The sequence below is a fragment of the Colletotrichum tamarilloi genome (genome assembly GCF_030869305.1).
Source record: "Colletotrichum tamarilloi strain Tom-12 chromosome Unknown Scaffold_9.1, whole genome shotgun sequence".
Classification (NCBI taxonomy): Eukaryota; Fungi; Ascomycota; class Sordariomycetes; order Glomerellales; family Glomerellaceae; genus Colletotrichum; species Colletotrichum tamarilloi.
In genome coordinates this window covers 262,164-289,025 of record NW_026849392.1, presented here as the reverse complement: position 1 = coordinate 289,025, position 26,862 = coordinate 262,164, and the positions used below count along the sequence as shown (strand labels likewise).

Here is a 26,862-nt window from a genome sequence, read left to right as displayed (position 1 = left end):
TACTAATTACTTATTATTAAGGTTTATAAGTAGCGCTATAGTTTTAATTATTATAGCTTTAATTATAATAGCTTTGCCCGTAATAAGCGAAAAGTCTAGTTATAAGTCCCTTAAAAGCCTCTTATTAAGAGTTATAAGAGCCTCTAAGTTAAGTTAAAATACTTATTAAAATACTAATAACTAAACTAACCCCATAATAACAACTTTAATAAAAAACTTAAAGAAAAACGCTAGAATCCTCGCTATTATTAAGTACGATTTATAAAGCGTAGTAACGCGGTTATAAAATATTATTAATATATTTTATACTAAAAAAGGTATTATTAATATTAATAAGATAGATAGGGCCGTATTAATATAACGCCTTAGCTTCTTTTTATAGCTCGAGGATAATCGCTTTAAATAGTATTAGAAGTTTATTAAAAAGCTCTTTTAAATACTTTAATATATCTATTACTATTTCTATAATAATAAGACTCTTAGTACTTATATATAAGAGTGGGTTACTTATTTCTAAATAATAATATTAGCTTATTAATAAGCTATTAAAACTACGATTCTAGTAATCCCTTAACGAGGGAGAGGGTAGAATAGAAAAAAGGATAGGAGACTTATAAAAAGGGTTGAGGTTAAATAGTGCGGAATTCGAGGGCAGGGTAGCGTCTATATGTACTGCGGCAATCCTCTAGTACTGCAAAACGATGGAGTTAAACAGTGGTCTTCAGCTGTCAACTCTGCAGTCTGGTGGCTCTGTAGGTCCCGGCAGACCGTCTTGCGGAAGGCATCCGGTCAAGTCGTCCGGGGATGTCCATGACCCCGGCGAGAAAGTGACGATCCGGGCGATATGGTGGCATTGCAGCCTACACAGTACCCGCTCGAAGCGGACTCCAGAGACTCGGACCGGCAGACCGCTTGTTGGGAGCAGAGAGCAGACGATGAGACGTCGTGGATGTGTTTGTGAAGGGGTCCAGGGGGCCACTGGTCTGGGCAAACGTCAACACTTGAGCAGGGGCTGATAAGTGGCTAGCTGCGAAGCCACGGCGGTGGCATCGTAGTCCGATGTTTGGTGTTGGCGTTGGAAGACTCGCAAGACTCAACCCAAAGGCTAAGGTAAGAGTGAGATGGAGTGCAAGGCAGGGAAAGAGGGCCACTGGGATGTCGTCTGCAAGGTGGAAGAGTCGGGATCACAGATTGGATTCAGGGCGCGGGTGGATCTGCAGGGAGACGGCAATCCGGGGCAGGGCCACCCCTGAGGTCTGCCAGATCTAAACCGTCTTGGGGGACAAGGTGGTTCGTGAGTGGTCAGGTTCCAGCTTCCCACTGCAGCGGCGCCGCTAGGGGGCCAGTGTCAGGGGACTTTGCAGTCTGCGGGGCACGTCCTGGCGGCCGTAACTGCTGGCAAGCCTACTCTAAGGCACCTTAGTAGCCCAGGGACCACTCACGACTCAGCGATGGCATCGTCCGGCCAAGCCCAATACGCCCAGGTGCGCCGCGGAGCGATCCATGCCACCCTCCACTATCCTTTTGGCGGCTCACTTGGCCACTTTAAGCGAGTTTGCCAACCAACGACAATGGAGAGCAAACATTCTTTCCCTTTGCTTATTCCAACAAAGACCCAATCCAACGAGGTCTCAAGCAGGTCCCAGCTCAATTCCAGCCAGAGTCAGAGGGCCTTTGTGGTCTTTCCACTTCCCGTTCGTGCCATCCAGAAGAGTGTCTTGACTCTTGAGCCCTTTCTAGATGCGGCATACCTTACCCCCAAAGGGCCCAGTTTGCCAACCATCACCTGCGACCAACTCGAAATTGCCAACGGGCCTGGCCACAAACATGTTCCAACATCTCCTAACGGCCTACCACTGAATACCGGAGGAAGATCGGATCACGATAGCTCCATCCCAACAAGCACGGAGCACCTCTCCCACATGGTTTGACATTTTGGCCACGACGCATCGGGCGTGGTCTAGGACCGACGTTAAACTCTCCGTAGTGCTGGACGATAAAGAAGCGAGCGAGCGAGGAAAATAGCGGCCTTTTGTAGCAGTGCATAATGCGTAGGCAAGGTACGACGTGCGTATGTCTGAGTCTTCCGGAGAACTGGCCAGTGAGGAGGGCTTCAAGTCAGACTGATGACGGCTGTAGCACACGCAAGGTCAGCCGCAAAAGAGCAAACAGGTGATAGCTAGGCAATGGTCAGCAGGGGCTGATGCGAGAGCAGAACATTGTCACAAGCTCAATCTCGGTACAAGGACGAATTTCCCGCATATGATGCAAAGCACCGGTCACCGACCTTGGTGGTCCTATCAAGGAGCTTCGAGACATGTCTCGCTTGCCAAGGTATACACTGCAGCGGCCGCCTGCAGGCAAGAAATTGCCTCATGGCTGGATTTCCCGTTGTAATTGGTTTATCATCTGGAAAGACGGCAAAGCTGAGCGGCCAGATGAAGAAAGGGATAGTCAAGTAGGCCATTGGCTGCGGCTTGATCGATTATAGGGGACAGAGTCACGATGGCGGACGTTTTTGGATAGGCCTGGGCGATGGAGGGCTTGATTTCAAGGCCGATTGGGCGGTCTCCGATGTTGAAGCTATCGCGACGGGGTCCGACATCGACGATAAGGCCAGGAAGCAGGCGACTCCAATGCCTCGTTCGGACAATGGCGTAGTTCTTCGGCAGTCCGAGCGGTTGAAGAGCAAGACTAAGACGCGCCTAACCTGACAGCTGGGTCGTAGGTTCGTGAGGCGTTGCGCACAGATGGAGTTCGTTTCTTGGGATATTCGAGCTAACGTGATGGATGGTATCGTTGCTCTCCCGAAAGCCTATCAACTCGTACGAGAGCGTGGACTCGATATCAGTCGTGGCTTGAAAGTCTGGTGCGTAGGCATTGATGATGAGGGCCGGCTCGAAGCCCGTCGGCGAGGCCTTGTGGTGAATCAATGGATATGGCGTTTATCGTTGAAAAAAAAAAGGCGTCGTCGTCCGGCTTTGGGGGCTCAAGCTTTTTGAACAATCGTGGCGTCGAGAAATGGCCGGTTTAGGAGGAGCTCTCTCGCAATGTCCTTTGATGGCAGATTAGCACGAGCACCTCCACGTCCCGGTTGGCGAGTGTAGATCTCCCATGAGGCTAGCGCCTCGCGTCAACGTGGGAAGAGACAAGCTGCAGCTGATAGTGGCGGCCTGGAACTTCTCTCCTCCTCAGGCCTGGAGGCTAAACCCGCGATGTGGACTTCCCGCAAGACGTTCCCCACCTCCACGCGGCATTGGCGCAGTATAGGTTTTGCTGAGGAAAAGAAAGACTGGTACACCCTCTTTCACTGGCGTACCTCAGAAAGTGGCAGACTAAAGCAGGGTCAACTCGGTGAGGAAAGGTATCCTTCTCGGAAGAGGGGGGAAGAAGAGACATTGGATGTCGCCCAGGAGATGCAGGAGATGCATGTACAAGCTTGAGGTAGGTAGGCAAGTCTGGTAAGGTATCGGTATGTAGGTACCTACGATGGGGTCGTTTGCAGGTGTGCAGTAGACATGGGCAGGAGCGAGCAAGGATATAATTCATCCTGCCACTTTCGCCCCTTCCACTTCCAGGTTCTTCCCTTCTCTAGGCATTCCATTGACCATTAACGCACCTTCACTTTCTTCTCCAACGGTGCATCTGCCTTCCCTTTCTTCTCCTTTTCCAAGACAGCTCTTTTATCGATCCTTCCCGCAGGATTCGGTCTCGTTGCCAGGCCGTTCCGGGTACCACCTCTTCCAAGTTCTGAATATTGGACTTGCCTCAGGTTCTCGTCACCTCACTTTACATTCCTTTCTTCCACTCAATCCTTCCCATCTCAGTTCCAACACCCGCCGGACCTCGCTTCCAGGTTCTCCTGCGGCTTTCCTCATTCTTTTCCCTCCTGCCTCCTCGCCGATTGTGTGCCAACCACCTCCCGCCTCGCCTCGTACAGGACTCTGAGACATCTCAACCTTCTTCCTTTGTACTGAGTCCTGTACCACAACCTCCTCACCACTCGGGCCTCCCTACCACTCACTACCACCTACCTCTCCGAGTCGCCTGGACGCTCGTCCACCGACTCTCCTTCCTCCATCGCTCGCTATGAGCAACATGTCGACTCACTCCAACATGGAGCGTTTGGAGCCCGTCGAGTCGCCCGTTCGTCGATCCGCCATCGGCCACAGATTCCATGCTATGTGGAAAGCTGTCGATCGCTGCGACAAGCGAATCTCCACGTCCACCTTTGGACGAATCTTCAGACTCGAGGGAAGCGGCCATGTATGTTTTCTCCCCCTGCCTCTGTTGCCAAATTCTCTAACCCCGGACAGCCTAAGGAGATTCCCGATACATCATTCTTTAGGGAGATTCGCGCGGGAGTGACCACCTTTGCGACCATGGCGTACATCATCGCTGTCAATGTGAGTGTATATCCTTGACTGACTGTGAGGGTTATGTGCTGATCAGCCTAGGCAATCATTCTCTCGCAGACAGGCGGAACTTGTGAGTGCGACTTGGTAAACAGAGCCGACTGCGACAACATCGACAGCTACAAGGCTTGCAAAGAGAGTAAGTCGGCCGAGATCACGCAATGAGCCCGGCTAACCTTGCTAGATGTTCGTCTTGACCTGATCACTGCGACTGCTGCCATCGCCGGCCTCGCTAGCTTCATCTTTGGTTTCTTCACCAATCTGCCAGTGGCCCTTGCGTAAGTGTTTGTCTCGTATCCAAATCTGGCATTCACTGACAGACAGAACAGTCCAGGCATGGGCCTCAACGCATACTTCGCTTTCCAGGTCGTCGGCCCCAACGGCTCAGGCAACATTCCCTACCGTGTCGCCTTGACAGCAGTCTTCGTGGAGGGGCTCATCTTCATCGTCCTTGCTCTTACCGGAATGCGCCAGTGGCTTGTTAAGCTCATCCCCGCCACTATCAAGACGGCAACCGGCGTCGGTATCGGCTTCTTCTTGACGGAGATTGGACTTTCTTATTCGGCCGGAATCGGTGCAATTACTGGAGGCTGGAAGTCTACCCCGCTCGCCATCGCCGGATGCCCTGTTGAGATGATCGACCCGGACACCCAGATGTGTGCTGGAGGTATCATGTCGAGCCCCAAGATGTGGACGGCAATCTTCGCTGGCGGCCTTGTCACGGCCTATCTGATGTCATTCCGGGTCAAGTATGCTCTCATCATGGGTATTGCCCTGGTGTCCATCTTATCCTGGCCGTAAGTCATCCGCACTCCATGACGCGAATATCGCTGACTGTTTCAGACGCAACACATCCATCACCTACTTCCCTTACAACGAGGAAGGCGAGAATCGCTTCAACTTCTTCAAAAACGTCGTCACGTTCCATCCAATCCAGCACACCCTCAACGCCCTGGACTGGGATGTCACAAAGAATGGATCGCAATTCGCCCTGGCTCTCTTCACCTTCCTCTACGTCGACATCATTGACGCCACAGCCACGCTGTACTCCATGGTCCGTTTCTGTGGCGTTGTCGACCCCAAGGACGGCGATTTCCCTCGTTCTACCATTGCCTATTGCTGCGACGCGGCATGCATCTCCATCGGCTCACTGTTCGGTTGTTCTCCAGTCACGGCCTTCATCGAGAGCGGTGCGGGTATTGCAGAAGGTGGCCGCACCGGACTGACATCCATGACCACCGGCCTTTGCTTCCTCGTCTCCATCTTCTTTGCTCCCATCTTTGCGTCTATCCCGCCTTGGGCAACTGGTTGCACGCTCGTTCTGGTAAGTTCCAAAGGCCCCAAAGGTCTCGAGAGGTGTTCCGGTCTAACTGTCGCAGGTCGGCTGCATGATGATTCGTCAAATTACCCAGATCAACTGGCGCTATATTGGCGATGTTCTTCCATCCTTTGTCGTAATGACTTTCATTCCCTTCTCGTACAGCGTCGCTTACGGCCTTATCGCGTAAGTTGTTCTCATGACATCTCTCTAACCATGGCTGACCATCCTAGGGGCGTTTTCGTGTACACTGTTCTTAACGGCCTGATCGCCTTAACTGTCTGGCTGTCTGGGGGTAGAATCGAGCCCCGCGAGTACGATGCGAAGGAATACTGGTCCTGGAGAGGCTCTGGCAAGAAGCCTTGGTTTGTGCGTGCTGTCCGCAACAGCTGCTTCAGCAACGGCGACAACGACAGCAAGCGCCAGTTTAACATGCAGGACGACCACGATAGCTCCTACGCTCCGGGTTCGCGCATGGGTTCATCGGACCAAAAGGAGGACGGTGTTCACATGGTGACGATCCCACAGCGGGCGGTCACGCCGCGTTCCGTACACTAAAGAAAAGTACTTGGTCTAGGGTTAGATTATTCATTTTCTGTTACCGAGGAGGCGATTTTCTTGCGAGAATATAGTGCCAGGTCTACTGGCTATATCACTTGAATCAGCTGTCAATGATTGTAGATAGCAACAATGAGACACCAGCTTTGAATTAATTCCTCTGCCGTAATGGTGACATCGGTGGTCTGCGAGTAAAGTAAGCCTTGAGGGGCATTGAGCTTGGAGAGTTGGGTGCCCCGGCGAATCTTTGACCCTGGTCCCGTTCCACCGCGCCCCACCACAGCTCCGACCTTGCGTCAACGGTCAGGGCTCCGTCCGCAAACATGAAAGCTTCAATCTCCAGCTTACCAATTCCAGTCCGATTGCGAAATCCGATTTGACTGCGACGCGAACCACTTAGCAATTACGACGTCTTGCAGAACACTCAAAAAGCTCAGCGACCAACCTCCACCAAGTCCACCAGTAATTACCCCTCCTCCGCCTCCAAGATGAGTGGTGGATGGAATACCAGTATGCGGCTCCCGAAAGAAGCTACAGCCTATTGTGCTTGCTAACCGTTGCAGTCGAGTCCGATGCAGTACGTCACTTTAACGAATTGAAATAGCACCAGACTAACCGTCCAGGGCGTTTTCACCTACCTGCTCGAGAACCTCGGTGTCAAGGGCGTTCAGTTTGAAGAGCTGCTCACGCTCTCTCCTGATGAGCTAGCGCCGCTGCAGCCAATCTACGGCATTATCTTCCTCTTCCGCTACCCTTCCGAAGGCCTGCCCGCGCGGCCAGCAGACTCCTACGACCGCGATGCCGCCGAGAGCCTCTTCTTCGCCCAGCAGACGATCCAGAATGCCTGCGGCACGCAAGCGCTGCTGAGCGTCGTTCTTAACAAGACCAACGAGGTGGAGATTGGCGAGAAGCTTGGCGAATTCCGTGAATTCACCATGGTTCTGCCTCCCGAGTTCCGCGGGGAGGCACTCAGCAACTCTGAGCTGATCCGCGATGTACACAACAGCTTCGCCAAGAGCAGTCCCTTCGTCGACGAGACGCAAAAGACGGGCGAGGCCGAGGATGCCTTCCACTTTATCGCCTACACGCCCATCAATGGCAAGCTGTACGAGCTGGATGGACTGCAGCCTGCGCCTATCTCGCACGGCGCCTGCACGACCGAAGAGTTTCCAACCAAGGTGACGCAGGTCCTCCAGGACCGCATGCTTACGTACGCCAGCTCCGAGATTCGGTTCAATGTGCTGGCCATGGTACGTGACCCGAGGATCGCCGCCAAGGAGATTGGTGATTCCGAGACCTTGGAGCGAGAAAACGAGAAGCGCCGCAACTGGAGATTCGAGAACGCTCTGCGTCGACACAACTTTGTTGGCTTCGCTGGCGAGGTCCTGAAAGGTGTTGTCGCGCAGAAGGTTGAGGGTGGCGATGCGGCATACGATGCCTGGATCAAGGAGGGCCTCGAGCGGAGGAAGAGAGATGAGGATGCCGTGAGATTGAGGCGGAAGATGGGTGGCGGCGGTGACGACGACGAAGAGATGATCGGTTAAACGTGTCAATGATACCATGAATAGAAGCGGGATTACGTTTGGGTTCATTTCGGAAAGATACCTATGGACCGTGATAGGGAATGAAGCCATCGAACACAACTTGAGCCTAGCCTGGAAGCCGACTTGGCCATTTCTTTGGTTCGGTTCGTTTGGTTTGGTTTGCTTTGTGTCCCATCCCCAGATCATTCCGCGAAAATAAGTTTGTACTGACAAAGCTGATTGACGGCAGACATTTGGTGGGCACCGTCGCCTTTGTGAACAAATGTTCAATTCGCCCCGGATCAGTATCATCCTCTCGAGGTTGGTTGAGGCTCTGTCTGCCACCCTCCGCGCCCATGCCTGTTCCCCGGCCCTATCTAGTGCTACACAGCAGGTTACTATTGCAGCCTTGTTGACCATAGACAGGCTGTCGATCTATCGTCTATCTGAGTCCTTTTAGCCTCGACATTGGTGAGCGACCCGGAAAGCGAGAGCTGCTATTTTCACCCTTCATCCATAGTCGGCTCGACAACCCTATTGTTTTCACCCTACTTCCCCGTAATGGAACACATATTCAGCCCTCTTTCACCACCAGATGGGCTATTTGATCTAGCTCTTTCCAGGTCAACTCACCTTTGACTTCCACCACTCAATACCGCCATACTTACCTGCCCATCCACACTCTGCAACGATGGGTAGAGTCAAATCAGAGCAGCCCACCGGCAAAAAGGCTCAAGCCAACGGCCGAGACCAGCGCGATCGCGGTGGCCGTGGACATGGACGTGTCCAGCAGGATCGAATGCATCGCATTCCCGCCCCGTGGTCCGCTCGCGATGATTTCGCCATGGGACGTCTCCGCTCCCCCGTCCCCGCCCCCGCCCCCGAGCCTTGGGTCTCTGTGGGAGACCTCGACAGAAACCTCCAGAAGTGGATGAGAGAGGGACAGCGGGACGAGGTGCTGTCCAGATGGGGCCTGGGACCCGGCGAGTACGATATCCTCGAGGACCGCGTCCTCGCTGACATTGTGGCCAAGTGGCCCGACGCGACTGTCGCCCTGCTCTACGACAAGGCGCAGGAGGCCAAGGAGCACGTCTACCGCCACTTTGCGGGCCAGGGCAAAGTCCGCATCAGTCTCGAGGCGAGCGACTGGCTCAAGCTTGAGGGCTTGTGGAAGCTTATGGGTAGGTCTACCTATTATTGTTTTTGGAAGGGAGGTCTAGTCGTTGAAGGAGGGAGGAAAAACCGTTGCTGACATTCGAACTTCTTCGCAGACAAGGCTCACAGTCACGAGGAGCGCAAGTACCCTTTTGACTACACGTACGGCCAGATCCGCTTCTTCGACCGCGGTTTGATGGATAAGCAGTACGCCTTCTACTTCAAGAAGTACGAGCACGAGCGCGCCCGCGCCCAGGACGTCGCTCCGGCTGCCATCGCTACGGCTGCCGCCGCTGCCGCCACCCCGATCGCTGCCCGCCCGATGTCGGTTCCTCCTGCCGCCGCTGGTACCTACCTCATCCGAGAGCAGGCGCACATGCCGACCGCCTGCATGGCGGCGCCTGGAGGTCCTCCTCTCGCTGCCCAGGGTGGTGGTGGTTGCTGTACTGGCAACCACGGTCCTGGAACCTTCGTCCCGATGGCTTCGCAGGGAGTCTGTATGATGGGAGGAGGAGGAGGAATGGGCCAGGCGGTCGTCCATGGAGGTACCGCGGGCACCTTCTACCCTGCGCCTCAGCACCATCACCATCATCATGGAGCGCAGCCGGGACCTGGCATGGGCTACTACTAAGTCGATCACGATGTTGGAGAAAGAGAGCAGGCTAGCAATCAACACTGGATGGAATTGATGTGGTGGTTTTGGTTCGCTCTGGATTCTACGTTGAAATGGATGGGTATGACAGATGGCCCGCAGAAGGACGGAGGATGGAAGGATCGACTTTGTTCAGAATCTGGTCGCGGCCATGGTGGATGAACGCAGTGGTATCTTGTCTAAGGGTAGTAACCGAATGAGAATATCCCCATGAATCGCAGCTGAAACTGTGCAAACTTGATCATGTGCGTCTACCACTATAGGGGAGACTATAGGCGATGCCTACCTTCCACTACCCCTACCCCCCAGCTCCTTGTTACGCGATATGATTTACGGCCCCGTGAGTGATTTCATGGTAAGTGTTCCCATCGTAAGTGCTTCCATCATAAGGATTTCCATCGTCGCACCATTATTCATCTATATTTTGGTGGAGGAGACTGTGCAATGATGGCATTGCTATCCATAGCCGGCCTTCGTACGATCTCGAATCATCTCAAGTGTAAGACACCAGACGAAAGGTCCTCGTCATCGTCCAGATAACTAGTCTCCGCGGTCACGCCCTTCTTCATATCACACCACCAATCACCAGAAACTATCATGGACGAAGTGAAATCGATCGAAGACTGGCCACTTCCACACATGTGTAATTGGATCGCAGGGGTATGGGCTGTTGACGCACGTCGCACATTTGTTTTCTACAAAAGGGGTGAAATCATTACACTCCGCTTCGCAAACTTCCATTCCAAGGCTTTTCTCATCTTGCCGAAAACATAAATGTGTAAGGGAAGGCTGACGACAAGCTACCAGGCCGTCAAATCGGAGACCGGATATGTGGTTGCGACTTGTTAGCACAACACGTCGAAAGTAAGGCTGACTGCTCGTTGAACTTCGAAAATGGCGGTCGAGAGTACGATCAGTGTTCACGAAAGTAATTCTATCAACAGTAACGACAAGGCAAAACTAGATAACTCTAAGCCCTTTTAGTGACGGATTGTCCAAGTGTAAACTTTGAAGATGACCCGAACAACACAAACACAACTCGTAGTCTGCAATCGTCTTCCAAGTTTGACACCGAACGAACCACATAACGGAGACCAGACCTAAAGTCGACGTCTATAGCCAATTGACTCAAGCCTCAAAGGCAGCCATCGCCCGAATCGCCAGAACCTTATAGTCAGAGCAGCACTTCGGAGTCCATTCCGACAGAGCTCGGGAGTCCTCGTCGAAGTGTCTCTGCCATTGAACCTCTTCCGAGGTCTCGAACATGCCGCTCGGTGAACTCGAAGCCTTCTTCTGGATCCCGTATCGCGTGTCGGGAACATCGAAAAACGGCAACCTGTTTTCGAACCAATCGGTCTCCGTGTACAAGTTGGGAGACGCCGGGTATTGCTCCGCGATGTACATCTTAATAAACTTCCGCACCTTTCTCCAATTCAAGTCGCCGTGCGCCTTGGCTACGTTTTCCACGTAGCTGGTCAACTTCGATGGGGGCTGTCTACCCGGTATCTTCGTCGAGAAGTCGACGAAAGCTGAGATGCCCGGATACTCGGTCCATCGTGAGTTCTCGCGCGTCTCAAAGTCGAGAATACGGTCAATGTCGACCCAGTCCATGACGGCGAAGACGGCCGAGGTCTCGTAGGGACACTTGATGATGGGACCGACCGATTTGCGGCCGTTGAAGAGTTGTCTCCATGTCTGACTCTCCATCATCCGGCGCTTGTTCTCGATCTCCTTCGAGTATGGGGCGTAACGCGTGACGATGTAGTCCTTGGCCATGCATTTCCACTTCAAACCCGCTGCTTTATGGCGTCCGTCAATGCGGATGAGGGACTCAATCTCATGGCGGCCGTATTTGACTGCGTCCAGGGCAGGGTTCATCAGATCTGAAAGAGGCCAGTAGACGGACTCGGCACAGAGATGATGAAGCCTCTCAGCGCGGGTTCGCGTTGCCGGGCTCATGAACTGTCCCGACTCATTCTCTGAGAGAATGTGGGCCAGCCAGTCTGTCGCTTCCGCAGCCCTGGGAGACGGAAAGTCTCCCGACGGCTGCGGGGTGTATGCCAGGGCATTTTGGAGGCTGCCCATTCTGAAGTCGACGCAGGCGTTGTGTTGTGTGGCCATTGTAATGGATTAGAGTGGTAGATGGCGTCGTAGATGTGTTGACCGGTTGAGACAAGAAAAGAGAATGGAATGATTGAGTGAAGATGAAAAAAGTGGTTAGATGAGAAGTAAGAGAATCGGAGTGCTACAGGGATAAAACCTGACTATTTAAAAGATAGGAGGACTTTATCTCCATCAGGCATCTTGGATTTGGCCGAAGGGGTCGAATTGTCACATGAGAAAAGGGAGTATGTACATCTAAAAGGTGAACGAGCTACCGTCCCTGGCATCTCCGATTGCATTGCGAACACCTCGATTTTAGTGTTTGGCCCATGATTTGGTTCATGTCTTCAACTTCAATTCTGGGTACTGGCGATAGACAATACCATACATCTGACTCTCTGTGCTGGGTATGACAGCGCTCATCTTCACATAGCCAGTGGGGCCAAAGAAGGGGATGTTGCACTCCCGAGGCTGAGATATTTGGACCGTTGTCAACGCCTGCCCGGCTTCTGTGAAGATGCAGAGCTAGAATGTGTAGATTTAGTATCGTCCAGACCGAGATTCTGGTAGAAAAAGCGGGAGAGGGAGGAATTGGGACATAAGACGCTGCAAACGCTGAGATGGAACGTGAAGGAACTCTACCACGGGGATCCGGACCTTGGGTCAGACGTTGATAACGAACGTGAATGTCGTGACGGTTAGATCTTCTATTCTCTCTATATATGGGAAAGGCAGTGATTTGGAGTTCCAAAATGGCATGCATTTCCAGAACCAGTGGCCACGGTGAAGTAAGACCAAGGCGATGGATAATTTGGGTGCTATCTGGAGGTTGAGTGAGGTCGAATTAAGATACGGCTACATAGATATCTGCCCCACTCTATGCGACAAGAAAATCATATTCATCAATGCAAATTTGATACAGGAGTTTCCCAAAACCCCTGCAAGCTCGTTCCGACAATAAGAAGATCGCGGAAAGCATCTTCATCACCATGCTATCGAGACGCATGCCATTGAGTCTTTTCAGGCGAACCAAACCGTCGTTGTGCCGCGCCTACAGCTCCAGCCACGCTATCAGAGGTGCGCCTCCTTCCAAACCCCATCTTCACTCCATCCTAGGTACATCAACTAACCCTCTGCGTAGAGCACGATGTAGTAATCCTACGCCAACGAGGGACCAAAGAGCCCAAATTCCACCTCTCGCCTCCTCTCCGAACGAACGCGGCGATCAAGCTTTCCTACGGTAGCAAAGTCAACGCCTCCGACATCATTGGCAAGTCCTATCTCGACTCGATCAAGGACAGCGGCGGCCGCAATGTGCGACTCCTCGAGGCGTCGCTCGGGCAATACGTCGCCAACTCCCCGCGCGTGGCGACTCCGGTATGAAACGACTTCTTCCCAGGACCTGAGATATTGAGGAACAAGCAAATTGGCCGACAAAGACTGAAACGCGCCATGCGGCAACCCTTGGGTTAGATCTACCCCCAGGACGCCAACCTCATTGTGTCCTTCCTCGACCTGAATCTTCCCGTGCCTGGTGAAGACCCGGACTTTGACGCCGGCCCGCCCGTCGAGATCTTTGAGGCCGGCACGGGCATGGGCGCGCTGACGCTGCATCTCGCGCGCGCGATACACGGTGCCAACCCGCCCTTGCCGCCACGCCTCCGTGACGCACTTTGCACAGCACCGTACGCGAGAAACACGCTCCGGAAGGAGGTCGCGTCAGATGAGGCAGCGGAGGAGGAGGGGGAGAAGGAGGTACACAAGGCAGTACCGCACGCCCTCGATATCGAAGACCCAGAACTCGCGGCGCTGTACAAGGAGCACCTGTCGAGTCGCAGGGCGATCCTCCACACCTTGGACGTCAACCCAACATCGAGCCGGATGGCGCACGGCCTCGTTCGGCACTTCAAGAGGGGCCTGTACCTCTCCGACGTCGACTTCCACGTCTGCACGATCCGATCGTACCTCGCCTCGCGCCTCGCTCAGAACGGAGGCGAGGCGTTCCTCTCGCACGTGATCCTCGACCTCCCGGCCTCGCAGGACTACGCCGAGTTGGCCGTCAAGGCCCTCCAGCCCGACGGGAAGGTCGTCATCTTCTTCCCGTCCATCACGCAGATCCTCGACTTTGTCGTCTGGGCCAAGGACACGGAGCAACCCCTGGTGCAGGACCGCGTCGTAGAGCTGCAGACGTCGACGTCGGGCGATGACATGTTCCAGGACGGCACGGGCGGTCGGAACTGGGACGTCAAGGTTGTGAATATTCGCAAGGCGATTGAGAGGGGCGAGACGGGTGCGGCGGCGAGGGGGATCGTTTGTCGGCCCAAGGTCGGATCGCGAGTGGTCGGGGGCGGCTTTGTTGCGGTGTTTACAAAGCTGCCTCCGACAGCTGCCAAGCTAGAGGAGAGCGTGGACGAGGGTGTAGCTATTTCTGAGACTACATCTGTCCCCGAGACTGAGGTATTGCTTGAAAAGGAAACGACAATAAGCTCATAAGGGAAGAGTCATCAACGGTGAAGCAATGGAGGGGGAGAGGGCGAGCTTCCCAGGTGTTCAGATCGCCTTTTCCCGTTCCTCCTGTAGGATACTTGTATTATAGCTGTGTACGTTTAGGCGCCATCCTAAACCCCATAGAGAAGAGTCACATAGGGACAACAAACATGTATACCTGAGAAAAAGAGAGGCCACCCCACTGAGATCCGGACGTCTAGCGGAAATAAGCTGATCCCTTAGGTTCCCACCTCCGTCTTCAATAGTAGAAGGTCATCCAAAGCAAAACGAAAACATACAACACCAGGTATTCGCTGGTCGTCACCGACCCAACTACTAATCCGGCCCTCACTGGCTTATCTATGGGAGAGCGGACGGGATCCCGAGTTTTCCAATGGGTATGGTCGTATGTGACAGCTTGGAGATGCCAAGTTGATTATACCGCGATCAGAGTGCTTGCGACCTCTCAGTGTATCGTGGGCCTGATCCAATACACGATAACTAGAGATCCCATATTTTATCTACTCCTCCATGAACGACGAATATAATGAGGCATTTTAAACGAGGTTCCCAACGCATCTAGGAACACAATATGGCGTTGCAAAGTAAACATCCCGAATATCCAGGGTTTTACATGATGGTGTTGGAGATCACAGTACAAACACAGTGCGCATGCGCTTTTCGGCACCAATCCCTCTACTCCACACTCCATAGCGTTTACATCTCCAACCTCACTCGATGAACTTTAGGCAACATTTCTCACCCAGCTGAATCCAACCTCACTTAAAAGCTTGCAAAATGGCTTCTACGGGCACCGTCACGCAGCTCTCGATTCCGCTGCCCCACTCCCTCGACACCCGCATCCACATTCACCTCAGCACCAAGGCCAAGGTGGCAACCCTCTTTCTGACCTCAGTGACGCAAGACGAACAGTCGGGGCCAGCGGCACTTGGCTCGTTCGTATACGCACTACCAAACGTATGTTCCCTCCCACATGCCACCAAAGCAAATGACAAATCTACCAATACGACCTTCGTTTTCGCTGACACACAAACAAAGAGACTTGAGCCGGCTCAGCCCATCTCAACGGCCATTTACTCTGTGGAGTCGACGCTGGAGTTCACAACGAGGATGGCCAAGCTGCTAGCCAAGAGGGCCAACATGCCCGTTTACGTAGGCTGCTCCATCAACCTGGGCGGCGCGGCTATGAGCCTCTCGGTGGAGGAGGAGATGGAGGCGTTCCGGGCCATCGTCGACGTCGTCACGGCAAAACTCAAGGGAGAGCCCTTGGTCAACGGTGCTTGAACACACACGCACCCAACTCTCAGTAGCGATATTATGTCGTAAGGTGGGTTCTGGTCTAGAGACTTGCGTCACACAGTTCCAATTCTCCCGCCCTTTGTTTACCGCATTTTATCGGCCGCCACTTGCGATCTCTGGGGGGAGCGGTAGCGGGAGCGAACAGGGGCGAGGTACTCGCTGCTCGCGACTTCCTGAAGCGGATTGGGTGACAGTCACACAAGGGCTTGGGGATGTTGGACATGCGGCGTGCCGGGCTCGCGAGGGAGGCCCGGGGTCTGGACGCAGCGGACCGAGGGGTGATGTCCCACATGTGGCCTCGGGCCGTTCGGCTTCGCATACGGGGTTGCCGGGCTGGTTGTGCGAGAGGCGAGGGAGGGAGAAGCGCATCATCACGAACCGGTGAGAAGTTTGTACGGCGCGACGAATGTTAAGGGGACGACAGCGATGGACCCAACGTCATAGACAACAAGGACCGCCATCTCTAGTTCTTTTACGAGGCTGCGCTCGAGGTTGCTATGACAGTGTGTGCAAATAATGCAAGTGATCTAGATGGAGTTTGGTATGCGACGTAGGAGACTATGGCGTTCTGGAACCTACGAATGTTCTGAAAACTGATCTCACAATTGCTGCTTCTCGTGGTTCGACGTTTTGACTTTCTTCTGGAATCTCTGGAAGGTGGTCGCTCTCCGAGTCTAGAACGTGGCTAAGACGTGCCCGAGCAATCTGAGCTTGTAGTCGTCCGTTGATTTCGGCCACATGGTTCTCATTTAAGATTGTTTTGTCCTGTTTCGTGGTAGAAGTTCGGCTCATGAAAATTTTTGTTTAACCTCTTCCCTCCTTCTTTCTCTTTCTCTTACAGAAGAACACTCCCGTAGAGTTGAGGTACGGGAAGCGCTCTGACGGGGGTCACAGGATCTGCACGTAATACCTTGAACTGGGGGGCCTCGAGTGATAAAGCAACCACCTTCGCTGAGCCGGCGACTTAACGGTGATGACTCGCGAAGGCAAGAAGTCTGAGAACGTGTGCGGCTCAGAATTTTGGGTTGATGAATCCCGCCCTGCCAGACGCAGAGAGAGAGTTGTCATTGTAAAGTCCGCCTTCCAAAGAAAGGGGGGCGGGTAGGGGGCGGAATACCCCTTGCGACTTCAGGTTGAACCCTCAGGGTTTGATCTTCGCTTCCTTTTCCCCATCTAAGGATTCAACAGATCTAGAGTTGTCGAGGGAATAGGAAGTGTCTACAGTATACGAATGGCTATGGGAGGATATTGTCACTTGCGGTGTGCACGAATTAATGTTTTCTGAGGCCTGTGCGACGTTTGTGGGGTCCCACCGCATTTCTGGCAACGTCAGAAAGAGAGAAAAGATGCAAGCAAGTGCTCGTTCTCAAGGGGTTAGTTGACAGTTGCAGGGGTCGGTCAAGGTCTCTTCTTTCGCGTGTTCCAAGTCAGTTGTCCCAGATTCTATGTACCCTGAGAAGATCATCCACTAGTTCAAGACTTTCAACTCGACCCCAATGCTGGACTGGAGTTGGCGTGCTTACGAGGCGGCAAATCGAAGATGTTGGAAACTTTCTTTCGAATTCCAGCGCTGAGGCACAACGGCAAGAGCAAGCGTGACCCACGTGCTGTCTGAGATAAAAGTGAACCCTGGCAGGAACGACAGACTTTATCGACATGGCGTGGTGGGGGAGAGCCTGCCGTGCCTGCCCCATCTGGTCGACGCAGGAGGAACGAGGGGTAGGAAAGAGCACGGGCCATAAAGTAAAGGTACTGCAGTCTGCGAGAGGAAGACGGAACTCCATTCGTCCACAGTTCCATGAGCTCAAGATTTTTTCTCCTCATGGTGGGCAGCAGTGCAGCTTGTGGAAGGACCAAAAGTACCTGGACTGGACGGAGTGTGAGACCGACACACATCCTACATCGGCGGAAGAACCGACCAGCAGGACGGACCACCCTCCATTTTACACATTTACTTTGCCGTTTGCAACCGTCTTGAGTTCCCATCCCTTACCGTATCGTTTTCCCGGTTTTCTAACTGCCTGCCATTTTAGACGTTTCCCACCTATTCATCCCATCGGACTCCTCCTATGGCTTCTGCCCCAAAACCCCAACCCCATTCACAGCCTGCTTTCCCGTTATCGAGTGGTGAACAGGTACCCGTACATACAGTGACATATGTATATCTGCCTGATTGCTGGAGACAACGAGGAAAGAGGCTCGTGGTTAGAGAGGAGAGGGCAGGCAATCGATACACACATGTTCTTCTACACGACACTGATACACAGATGACAGCTCAGCACATTAAACTTTTGTATATTCATCGCCACGACTGTTGGGATGGACAGACCTCAGAGAGAGAAGACGACACGGCACGGCTAAAATTAGTACTTGCTGTACTTCTCACTCACACATGTGCATCTGCCCTCCTGACCACCTTCCTTGCCTGCCTCACCTGCTCAGGTCATTCGAACGGAAAACAGACGCCTCAAACCCGTCATCTCGCCCACAGAAAGCAGGCCATTTGGGGGCCAACGCACCTACCTTACTGTATAGATACCTTAGCTGTCTTTGCGTAAAGGTAACATGATACTGAGATGAAAGCTGCAGTGCGGCGTGCCCTCGCTACGACTACCTGACCTTATTACGGCGTACCGTCCACGGTACGGGCCCAGATGCGCTACGACGGACCACTAGCGCTGCGACTCTGTGCTTCCTGGACCGGGGACCTTCACTGATCCCACCTCTGCCCAAGGTACCTTCTCCTGAGTCGCATTGGCCCTTCTCCGTCCGCTCAAAATACCATATCCAAGGTACCGTTAGGAGGCGGTCTCGTGCAGAGGTACCTTACCTATTACCCGCTACTCCGCCGCACCATAGTTATCGCGAAAAAAAGCTGACAGGCCGACCCCACCATTTCGCCAGTCAGTGTGTTGCCAGTCGCCAATGTCAACGCCCACTGCCCTCACTACTGACCGTGGCCCTGGCCGAACAACTTCAACGACTGCCCCTCTCTACCCTCCCGCCGTGCTCGACAACCACCCGACCGATCGACCTCACACCATCGCTCCGTCGCTCGAATCCTCCCCCGATTCTCGACCACCTCACAAGTCGCCAGCTTTGGTCTAACATCTCTTTTTCCAAACTACCCCCAGAAAGGCGCCAGTCATGGCCTGGCAGCCGACCCCAGAGTCCTTGAGCCAGCTGGCTGCTTGCCTCAAGGACTCGCTCAGCGGATTCGACAAGAATGCGCAGAAGCAGGCAGAGATCGTGAGTTGCCCACCATTCGTTCCCTTCGCCCATTGCGACCCTTGCTAACCGCCATTGATGCGCAGATGCTCACGCAGGCCAAGGCCTCTCCCGACTTCAACAACTACCTCGCCTACCTCTTCTCCAGAGCTGATCCTCCCCAGGGTGTACAATGCTCAGCCCAAGACTTCCACCTCGTGCGCTCTGCCGCCGCCATCATGCTGAAGAACAACGTGCGCACCAGTTACAAGCAGATCCCCGAGAACAGCTTGGCCCTCATCAAGATGGCCGTTCCCCTCGGTATCCAAGACAAGAACTCCCAAGTCCGCAACTACGCCGGCAACATCGCGACCGAGATCATCAGGAGAGGTGGTATCTTGAGCTGGCCTGAATTGCTTCCCCAGCTGCTCAGCCTCATTTCCAACGAGAACGGTCAGGTTTCCAACGAAGGCCAGGAGGGCGCCATGTCCGCTATGGCCAAGATTTGCGAGGACAACGTCAAGGTTTTGGAGCGCGAGCACAATGGTCAACGCCCTCTGAACTTTTTGCTTCCCAAGTTTATCGAGGCTACTAAGAGCGAGCTGCCCAAGGTCCGCGCAAAGGCCCTGACTGCCATCAACGTCTTCACCCCGCGCAAGTCTCAGGCCATGCTCAACAACATCGACAGCCTCCTCAACCACCTCTTCATCCTGGCTGGCGACCAGCACCCCGATGTGCGCCGCCAGGTGTGCCACGCCTTCGTCCAGCTGGTCGAGACCCGTCCCGACAAGCTGCAGCCCCACATTGCCGGCCTCGTCGACTACATCATCACCCAACAGAAGAGTGATGACGAAGATCTGGCGTGCGAAGCCGCCGAATTCTGGCTGGCTGTTGGCGAGCATGAGGACCTGTGGCGCTCCCTGACGCCCTACCTCGACAAGATCATCCCCGTGTTGCTGGAGTGCATGGTCTACAGTGGGGAGGATATTGCCCTTCTCGGTGGTGCATCAGACGACGAGGAAGAAGAAGACCGTGAGGAGGACATCAAGCCTCAATTCGCCAAGAAGTCGGCGGCCAGGGGTAAGGGTGGCGAGGCCTCAGCCGATACCGCCCAGAACGGAAATGCCTACGAGAAGCTGGCTAGCATGGACGATGATCTGGAAGAGGGCGAGATTGACGACCTTGACGATGGCGACGAGAACCCCGACGAACGCTGGACTATCCGCAAGTGCTCCGCCGCTGCTCTCGACGTCTTTGCGCGTGACTTTTCCGATCCCGTCTTCACTGCGATTCTCCCGTACCTGACGAGCAACCTCAAGCACGAAGAGTGGCAATACAGAGAGGCTGCTGTCCTCGCTCTTGGCGCAGTCGCTGAGGGAACCATCAACGCCGTTACTCCCCACCTGCCGGAGCTTGTCCCCTACCTCCTCTCACTTCTCGGAGACGACGAGCCCATTGTCAGGCAGATTACCTGCTGGACGCTCGGCCGCTACTCACAGTGGGCCGCGAACCTCGACCAGAACCAAAAGGTCACCTACTTTGAGCCCATGATGGAAGGCATCCTCCGCAAGATGCTCGACAAGAACAAGAAGGTCCAAGAAGCTGCGGCATCCGCTTTTGCCAACCTTGAAGAGAAGTCCGGAAAGGTTCTCGAGCCCTATTGCATCCCTATTCTGCAGCAGTTCGTCCAGTGTTTTGCCCGGTACAAGGACAGAAACATGTACATCCTGTACGACTGCGTTCAGACCTTGGCGGAGAATATTGGTCCCGTTATTGCTCAGCCGGATGCTATGAGCCTACTGATGCCGGCCTTGATTGAACGCTACCAAAAGGTCAGCGACGATTCGCGCGAGCTCTTCCCCCTGCTAGAGTGTCTCTCCTACGTTGCCATGGCGCTGGGCTCTGCCTTCACCCCTTATGCGCAGCCTATTTTCGTACGATGCGTCAACATTATCCACACGAACCTCGAGCAAAGTCTGCAGGCCACTAACAACCCAACACTCGACTCCCCAGACAAGGACTTTCTCGTCACCAGTCTCGACCTGTTGAGTGCTATTATCCAGTCTCTAGAGGAGGACAAGAAGCAGGAGCTAGTCAGGGGCTCAGAGGGAACATATTTCGAGCTTCTCGGTTTCTGTCTCGAGGATCCCCAGGACGATGTCCGGCAATCAGCTTACGCTCTGCTGGGAGATTGCGCGAAATACGTCTTTCCCCAGCTTGAGAAGCACCTGAACGCAATTTTCCCCATCTTGCTGAAGCAGCTGGATCTCGACAACATTCTCGACGAGGAGATTGACAGTGGCTTCAGCGTTGTTAACAATGCATGCTGGTCTGCTGGCGAGATCGTCATGGTCAACAGCAGTGCAATCTCACCTTTTGTCCCCGAACTCCTGCAGCGTTTGGTCGAGATCGTCTCGAACCCTGGTGTTCAGAACGCCGTCAGCGAGAACGCAGCCATTGCTCTCGGTCGCCTCGGCATTCACAATTCTGAAGTCCTAGCCCCTCAACTGCCAACTTTTGCCGAGGACTTCCTCTCGGCTATAGAGCACGTCGAGTTCCTGGAAGAGAAGGCCACTGCCTTCAAGGGCTTTACCCTGGTCGTTGGACAGAACCCCCAGGCCATGGAGAAGGCGCTTCCCCAGCTCTTCGTTGCCATTGCAAGGTACAAGGACATTGCTTTGAGGAACCCAATCAAGGCCGAACTGCACCAGCACTTCCAGAAGGTCAGCATCTCTACCCCCCCTCCCACACGTAGCGATATTTACTGACGTATCCTAGGTTATTACCATGTACCGGGAAATGATTCCTCAGTTCAACGACTTTGTGAACCAAATGCGGCCTGAGGATCAGACAGAACTCCGCAAGTACTACTCTACATGACGAGAGCATGTGGACGCAGTTTGAGCGTTTGCGTATGAAGACGACGTTGAACACGAAGAAAAAGGGCCCAATATTGAGCGATCTTTCATGATATGACTTGGGGAGGAAAATACCACCGAGGCGTCCTTTACAAATGAGTAATGACGATGCTTTTTTGGAAGAAAGAGAGCAGAACAGAGAGGCAGAGGAAGAAACATATCAAGAGAGCAAAACAGGCTTGTAGTTGGGTCGCAAGAGAAGATCAAGTCGAAAGAAAGAATGCGACGGAGTTACGAAGTGATACAAACACACCTGGCAATCAACTTTTCTCCTGCGACACAAGTGATCGGGGGCAGCAGCCGAGACGGATCGTTTATTTTTCATCTTTTTCTTCCACGCAGCATACCGACGGGGCCAGCATCATGTGACGGGATGTTTATTGGCAGAGCAACTTGGAGACGAGAGACGCTCTTCTTTTCTTTGGTATACGAGCTATCTTGTTTATGGCTCGTGGTGGAAGGGTCAAGGTAGTTGGGAACATTCGGTAACTGGGCGCAGCGCCTGGGGAACTGGACAAGCTCTCAAAGCTTGCTGGAAGGAGCTCATTATGTGTTTTCACAAAAGCAACATTTGGAAGTGAACCAACACTCGGGGAGAGGGGTTGGAGGTTGAACGCACAAAGACAACACCAACACGTGCGCAAGGAAAAACACACAGCTCTGCCAGTATTGGAAATGGGAAGCGAAGGCGTCATGATGCATGCAAAACACACACCAAAATGGGGCTTTAACCGTCGTAGATAGGTAGATAGGGTAGATAGATAGCTTTAGCATAGGAGGTTTTTATAACCCCCGACTGGCCCCATGGGGCACCGCGCCGCGCGGAATTCAAGTTTTTGGTATCTTCAGTCTTGGTGGGAGTTTGATTGTGGTGACTTGGGATGTCAGTTCTCTTGTTGGAAAGGTAGTGTGTGATCGGTCTCGGCCACTGAAGGCAGCTGCGTCGGTGACTAGGAGCGCTGTCTATGAAATGCCGCATTCGTTCGGTTTTGTGTGTTGCGCGAAGAGGTCGACCTTTAATGGATGGGTACTCGGCATTGACGAGAGCTTGAGTACTGCTGGTTCGAGGATAGGACCCCTATCGCAGGCTCTGCGCATAGCTTTAGTGTTGCAGGCGGGAGGGCAGAACGGCGTATATAAAGACAGGCTGCGATCGTTGGGATTTTGTTCGGCGCCGGACACAGATGACATGATGCGCCATTAGTCTCTCCTAGTAGTATGCCGCGTTGGTGTAAACCTTTTCGGGATGTTTCAAGACTTTGACGCAATTTATCGATCATAGAGCCAAAGACGGTTTGCGCCTTCTTTGCTCGATGTTGGCTTCTTGGGTATACGGTTTTGAATACCCCCCAGACGGGCGATTGGCACTGGAAGGGTGAGTTTCGATTGTACTTATCGATATGAAGCTCAATGAAGGGGGTGTTGTCTACCTCCCCGCCGGCTAGACAAGAGTACTTCAGCCCTCGTGACTCACTCTTCGCTGCCGAATCAGGCAGTGAGCGATCCCAGATCTGTCTGGAAGACGAGATGGAAGTCTTAAAGGCCAGGCATGAAGAAAAATTTCTCGATTCCTCAAGCTACGGGTAATTTATATTGAACTTGGAAAGTCGCCAACGATAAAAAAAGCAGCCTTTCCTGAGTTGTAAGAGGGCGCGCCCCGGGATGGACTACAGCATCAACCAACGGTTGTAGACAATTCCAAAGTCGTGTCTGCGAAGGCTCAAAGCCGTATTCACTCCAATTCAATCATTGTAATTCTTGTCTCGTTCTGGCCCAATCTTCTCCGACTCCAGTCGCCACAAGCAAATTCGAATTTCATCCATGCGGTTCCCCCCCCCCCCCCCCCCCCCCCCCCCCCCAAACAACCACCCCCTCCCCCACCTCTCCGCAGCCCCCCAACACAACCCCCACCCCGCCACCCCCAAAAAATTTTCTCCCCTCCCCCTCCCCCCCCCCCCCCCCCAAAGTCGTCAAACTGAAGTTCGTTCCGTGCCCAACGTAGGCCTAGTGCCTTAAATATACAGCTCCCGTCACCTAGAGATGTGATATATGGTGGCAGAGCGTGTCACCTGGTTCGTCCTCCGCCGAGACTTGCCTTCAGGCGTGAGATCTCGTCCATCTTCTCCTCGGCTCTTCTCCTCGGCCATCTCAGCATAGGTCATTTAGGGCTGCGAAATGTCTTCACCATACTCTCAAGAGCATTTAGTAAGGTAAATCAGACTTCGGTGTCTATAAACACTACCGGACTGGAGTGTATCGGAAGCGAATACATCGGCAACCGACAAGATAGAGCGCCTGGCGCTCTATCTTTTGTCATATCGAAGGTTCGATATGTCTTGGAATGCCGCAGATTATGAAGGATGAGGAAGCTCGATCGTCAGTATCAATCGTTCTAGACTTCCCAGCATCAACAAGTCATCCCGCGTCGGGGCTTACGCATAAGTTGAGCGATAAGCTCGAGGATTTTGTTTGTATTCAATATGTAGGTAGATACACGTACCATCATATCAACTTACCATGCCGGGTAGGGTGTTCATTCAAGAGAGACTGTAATCAACTGCAAGGTCGCAGCGTAGCGTGCTCGACACAGCTGTCACTTCTTCTATCCACAGCCTCCAGAAAACCCATGATACACCAAGAGAGACAGAGCATCTTGCCTCGTGGCCGGTTACAGTGGTGAGCTCAAAAGCTTTGAGGGATGGAAGGGCGGGAGTCTGTTTGCAGGCACCCTCACAAGTGGTGAATCAGTGATGCTATCAACTTCCATACATCTGAACTCGACTCGAATGAAGTGGTCACCTCAGCTAGTACTTGACTGTCAGACGACTTGCTGTTCACCATCGAGGTGATCTGGAGTGACCCGTTCGCTCGTGACTCTATGCTGAATAGCGCCGGATGAGAGAAGCGCCATGCTCTGAGCCATGGAAGTCACGGTTTTCGTTGCAATACTACGCGAAGTCGAATATCATTTTGACTCCTTGGCTGTAACGCAATCCGTGTGTAGTCTATCCCGCTCGCCAACCCAGTTGATGGAATGAGCATGGATACGTGAAAGTTCTGGCTAGTCAGCAACCCCCTGAAGCGATTCCTTTCTTCTCATCCGCCACTTAGCAGGGCCCCTATCTCGAGGAGGGATCGCCAAGAGCTAAGTAACGATAGAATCCATCTCTATTGATTCGCTTATCAAATTCTCCGAGCTATCTCGAACATCCGTTGCGTGTAGAAGTTGGAATCTCCTCCGTCCCGAAAGTATGTCCAGCCAGGACCAAGTCTCTAGTCCGACGTAGACAGTTCAATGAGACAGAAGACAAGGGCAACGATGAGGTCGTCGCCTAGTGAGGTACGTCCTCTACAACTCGAACCTGCCAAGCAAATCTCGCGAGCACTGGCGCCTGGAGAAAATCTGCCTAGGCCAGCCGACCAACCTGCCCATGAACCTCTCCCTAGAACAGGGATCGGACTCTATGGATTTGGAAAGTAGCTACCTACGAGCTCAACGGTATAGTAGACCAGCAATCTCAGAAAGACGAGATGCTTCCAAGACCCAAGCTTTTCCATAGCCGAGACTGACCAGCCTCATCGGTGATGCTATCTGCTACCTGGCAGGCATGGTTCTCACGCCTAGTCAAATCACCACATCCGCCTTTATACGGCCGTTGCATGTCTTGCATCGACATCACCACCGTTATCGTCCTACCGCAATCTCCAGCCTCGTATACCACTCATTCACTCACCTCCCCTTCACTCCATGATCCACATCCACCAGCAACCCACCCCCGTGCCGTCGTGCCGTCAAATCCCGACTGACCCTGTTTCAATACCCGCCGCTATCTATCCCATCTAGTCCCCCTTCAGCTGGGCCTCGCCTCGCCTCGCTTCGCCTTACTTCGTCAGGTCACTTCTTGGCCGATCATATGCAGTTCTCCGCCGCCGCCTTCTCCCACCAGCCAACCAGCCATCCAGCGGACTAACAACCCAGTCATCTGGACAGGTAGCCAGCTAGCCCATTCACATCCGCACATAATTACAAAGTAGGATAGTACATCAGACCCCGGGACGCCCAACCTTGTCCCCCAACCATCCTCAAACCCGTCCCCCCCATCGAGACAAAGCAAGAAGGGAAAAGCAACGAGATACTCAAGCGTTGGCAAGGAAAAAGAGCTACGGATACAGAGACACTACTACTACGGAGTACAAAAAGAGAAACACCACACGAGCATGGGAATCTATAACCCTGACGACGATCCCCCTCTACTACCCAAAGAAGCTCACATTCTGGTCGTGGTCACCCCATTCAGCCCGCCGGACTGCAGGGGAAGGGAGCACCCCATCCGGATCGAACCAAAAACCCTCACCCCTCCCCGAAAAGAAGCATGCATGGCCAAGCGGAAGACAACGTCCCCCATTCGACTTTCCTAAATCAGACAAGAAAAAAGTACGGGATAGGGAGATATGCAGACGAGACAAATTTACAGAAAATGGTCGGTTCCGACGGCTCAAGCCTGTATGAAAAGAGAAAAAATCAAGAAAAGAAAGCACACCAGCTGCAGCACGCACGCAAAGTGAACACACACTGCCACACTACACCGCATGTAAACTTTTTACGCCAACGATGGAAAAACGCTAGACTCGTCAACACGAAAAGCAAATATCCCTATCCTATCCCCCCCCCCCCCCCCCCCCCCCCCCCCCCCCCCCCCCCCCCCCCCCCCCCCCCCCCCCCCCCCCCCCCCCCCCCCCCCCCCCCCCCCCCCCCCCCCCCCCCCCCCCCCCCCCCCCCCCCCCACCACACCACCACCCCCCCCCCCCCCCCCCCCCCCCGGTCACTTCGCACCATTCGCCTCCTACGCTACTCCTCCTGCTCCTCCTGCTCCTCCACCAAGCCCAACCACGCCAACCACACACACCCCCGCGTCGTCGGCCGTAACATGTCATAATTTTAAATCAAAGATCGATCCGGTACTCTCATTCCACACTCATCACGCTCATCACATTTGAACTCACTACACACCCCCTACGGAGTACTTCGTACATGCCTACGGATACATACTCCTACCGGGCTTTTTTTCCTCGCCTTGCTTCGTGAAGAAGGGAAAAGAAAACGTAGCTGTAACAAAAAACCACTCAATTTCCCGGTTACCTGGATCTTACCTCGATCCAGTTAGTGACATGTCATAAATGAAATGAAATCGGAGGATGGTTTACG

General features: G+C 53.4%; 8 protein-coding genes across 8 annotated transcripts; 5 read left to right on the top strand and 3 right to left on the bottom strand.

Moving 5' to 3' along the window:
- Positions 1–721: 721 nt before the first annotated feature.
- Positions 722–1,327, bottom strand: CTAM01_03846 (uncharacterized protein; the record flags this gene model as incomplete). The annotated part of the gene is made up of 2 exons (XM_060519877.1): positions 722–978; positions 1,255–1,327. Coding segments are annotated over 2 exons (330 nt in total), but the record flags the coding sequence as incomplete, so codon positions are not given.
- A 2,762-nt stretch (positions 1,328–4,089) lies between these two features.
- Positions 4,090–7,835, top strand: CTAM01_03845 (permease; the record flags this gene model as incomplete). The annotated part of the gene is made up of 9 exons (XM_060519876.1): positions 4,090–4,266; positions 4,317–4,406; positions 4,458–4,554; positions 4,600–4,693; positions 4,745–5,212; positions 5,259–5,739; positions 5,795–5,919; positions 5,967–6,267; positions 6,915–7,835. The coding sequence occupies 9 exons, from the start codon at positions 4,090–4,092 to the stop codon at positions 7,833–7,835; spliced, it is 2,754 nt and encodes a 917-aa protein (XP_060385297.1).
- A 670-nt stretch (positions 7,836–8,505) lies between these two features.
- CTAM01_03844 (uncharacterized protein) lies at positions 8,506–9,600 on the top strand (the record flags this gene model as incomplete). The annotated part of the gene is made up of 2 exons (XM_060519875.1): positions 8,506–8,995; positions 9,086–9,600. 2 exons carry the CDS (start codon positions 8,506–8,508, stop codon positions 9,598–9,600), a joined length of 1,005 nt encoding a protein of 334 aa, XP_060385296.1.
- Positions 9,601–10,749: 1,149 nt separating this feature from the next.
- Positions 10,750–11,742, bottom strand: CTAM01_03843 (uncharacterized protein; the record flags this gene model as incomplete). The annotated part of the gene is made up of 1 exon (XM_060519874.1): positions 10,750–11,742. One exon carries the CDS (start codon positions 11,740–11,742, stop codon positions 10,750–10,752), a length of 993 nt encoding a protein of 330 aa, XP_060385295.1.
- A 971-nt stretch (positions 11,743–12,713) lies between these two features.
- Positions 12,714–14,217, top strand: CTAM01_03842 (tRNA (Adenine-N(1)-)-methyltransferase; the record flags this gene model as incomplete). The annotated part of the gene is made up of 3 exons (XM_060519873.1): positions 12,714–12,801; positions 12,866–13,101; positions 13,198–14,217. The coding sequence occupies 3 exons, from the start codon at positions 12,714–12,716 to the stop codon at positions 14,215–14,217; spliced, it is 1,344 nt and encodes a 447-aa protein (XP_060385294.1).
- A 792-nt stretch (positions 14,218–15,009) lies between these two features.
- On the top strand, positions 15,010–15,516 carry CTAM01_03841 (uncharacterized protein; the record flags this gene model as incomplete). Its single annotated transcript, XM_060519872.1, has 2 exons — positions 15,010–15,189; positions 15,271–15,516. The coding sequence occupies 2 exons, from the start codon at positions 15,010–15,012 to the stop codon at positions 15,514–15,516; spliced, it is 426 nt and encodes a 141-aa protein (XP_060385293.1).
- A 1,497-nt stretch (positions 15,517–17,013) lies between these two features.
- CTAM01_03840 (uncharacterized protein) lies at positions 17,014–17,271 on the bottom strand (the record flags this gene model as incomplete). The annotated part of the gene is made up of 1 exon (XM_060519871.1): positions 17,014–17,271. The coding sequence occupies one exon, from the start codon at positions 17,269–17,271 to the stop codon at positions 17,014–17,016; it is 258 nt and encodes an 85-aa protein (XP_060385292.1).
- A 1,407-nt stretch (positions 17,272–18,678) lies between these two features.
- CTAM01_03839 (uncharacterized protein) lies at positions 18,679–21,618 on the top strand (the record flags this gene model as incomplete). Its single annotated transcript, XM_060519870.1, has 3 exons — positions 18,679–18,780; positions 18,846–21,461; positions 21,517–21,618. 3 exons carry the CDS (start codon positions 18,679–18,681, stop codon positions 21,616–21,618), a joined length of 2,820 nt encoding a protein of 939 aa, XP_060385291.1.
- Positions 21,619–26,862: the final 5,244 nt, after the last annotated feature.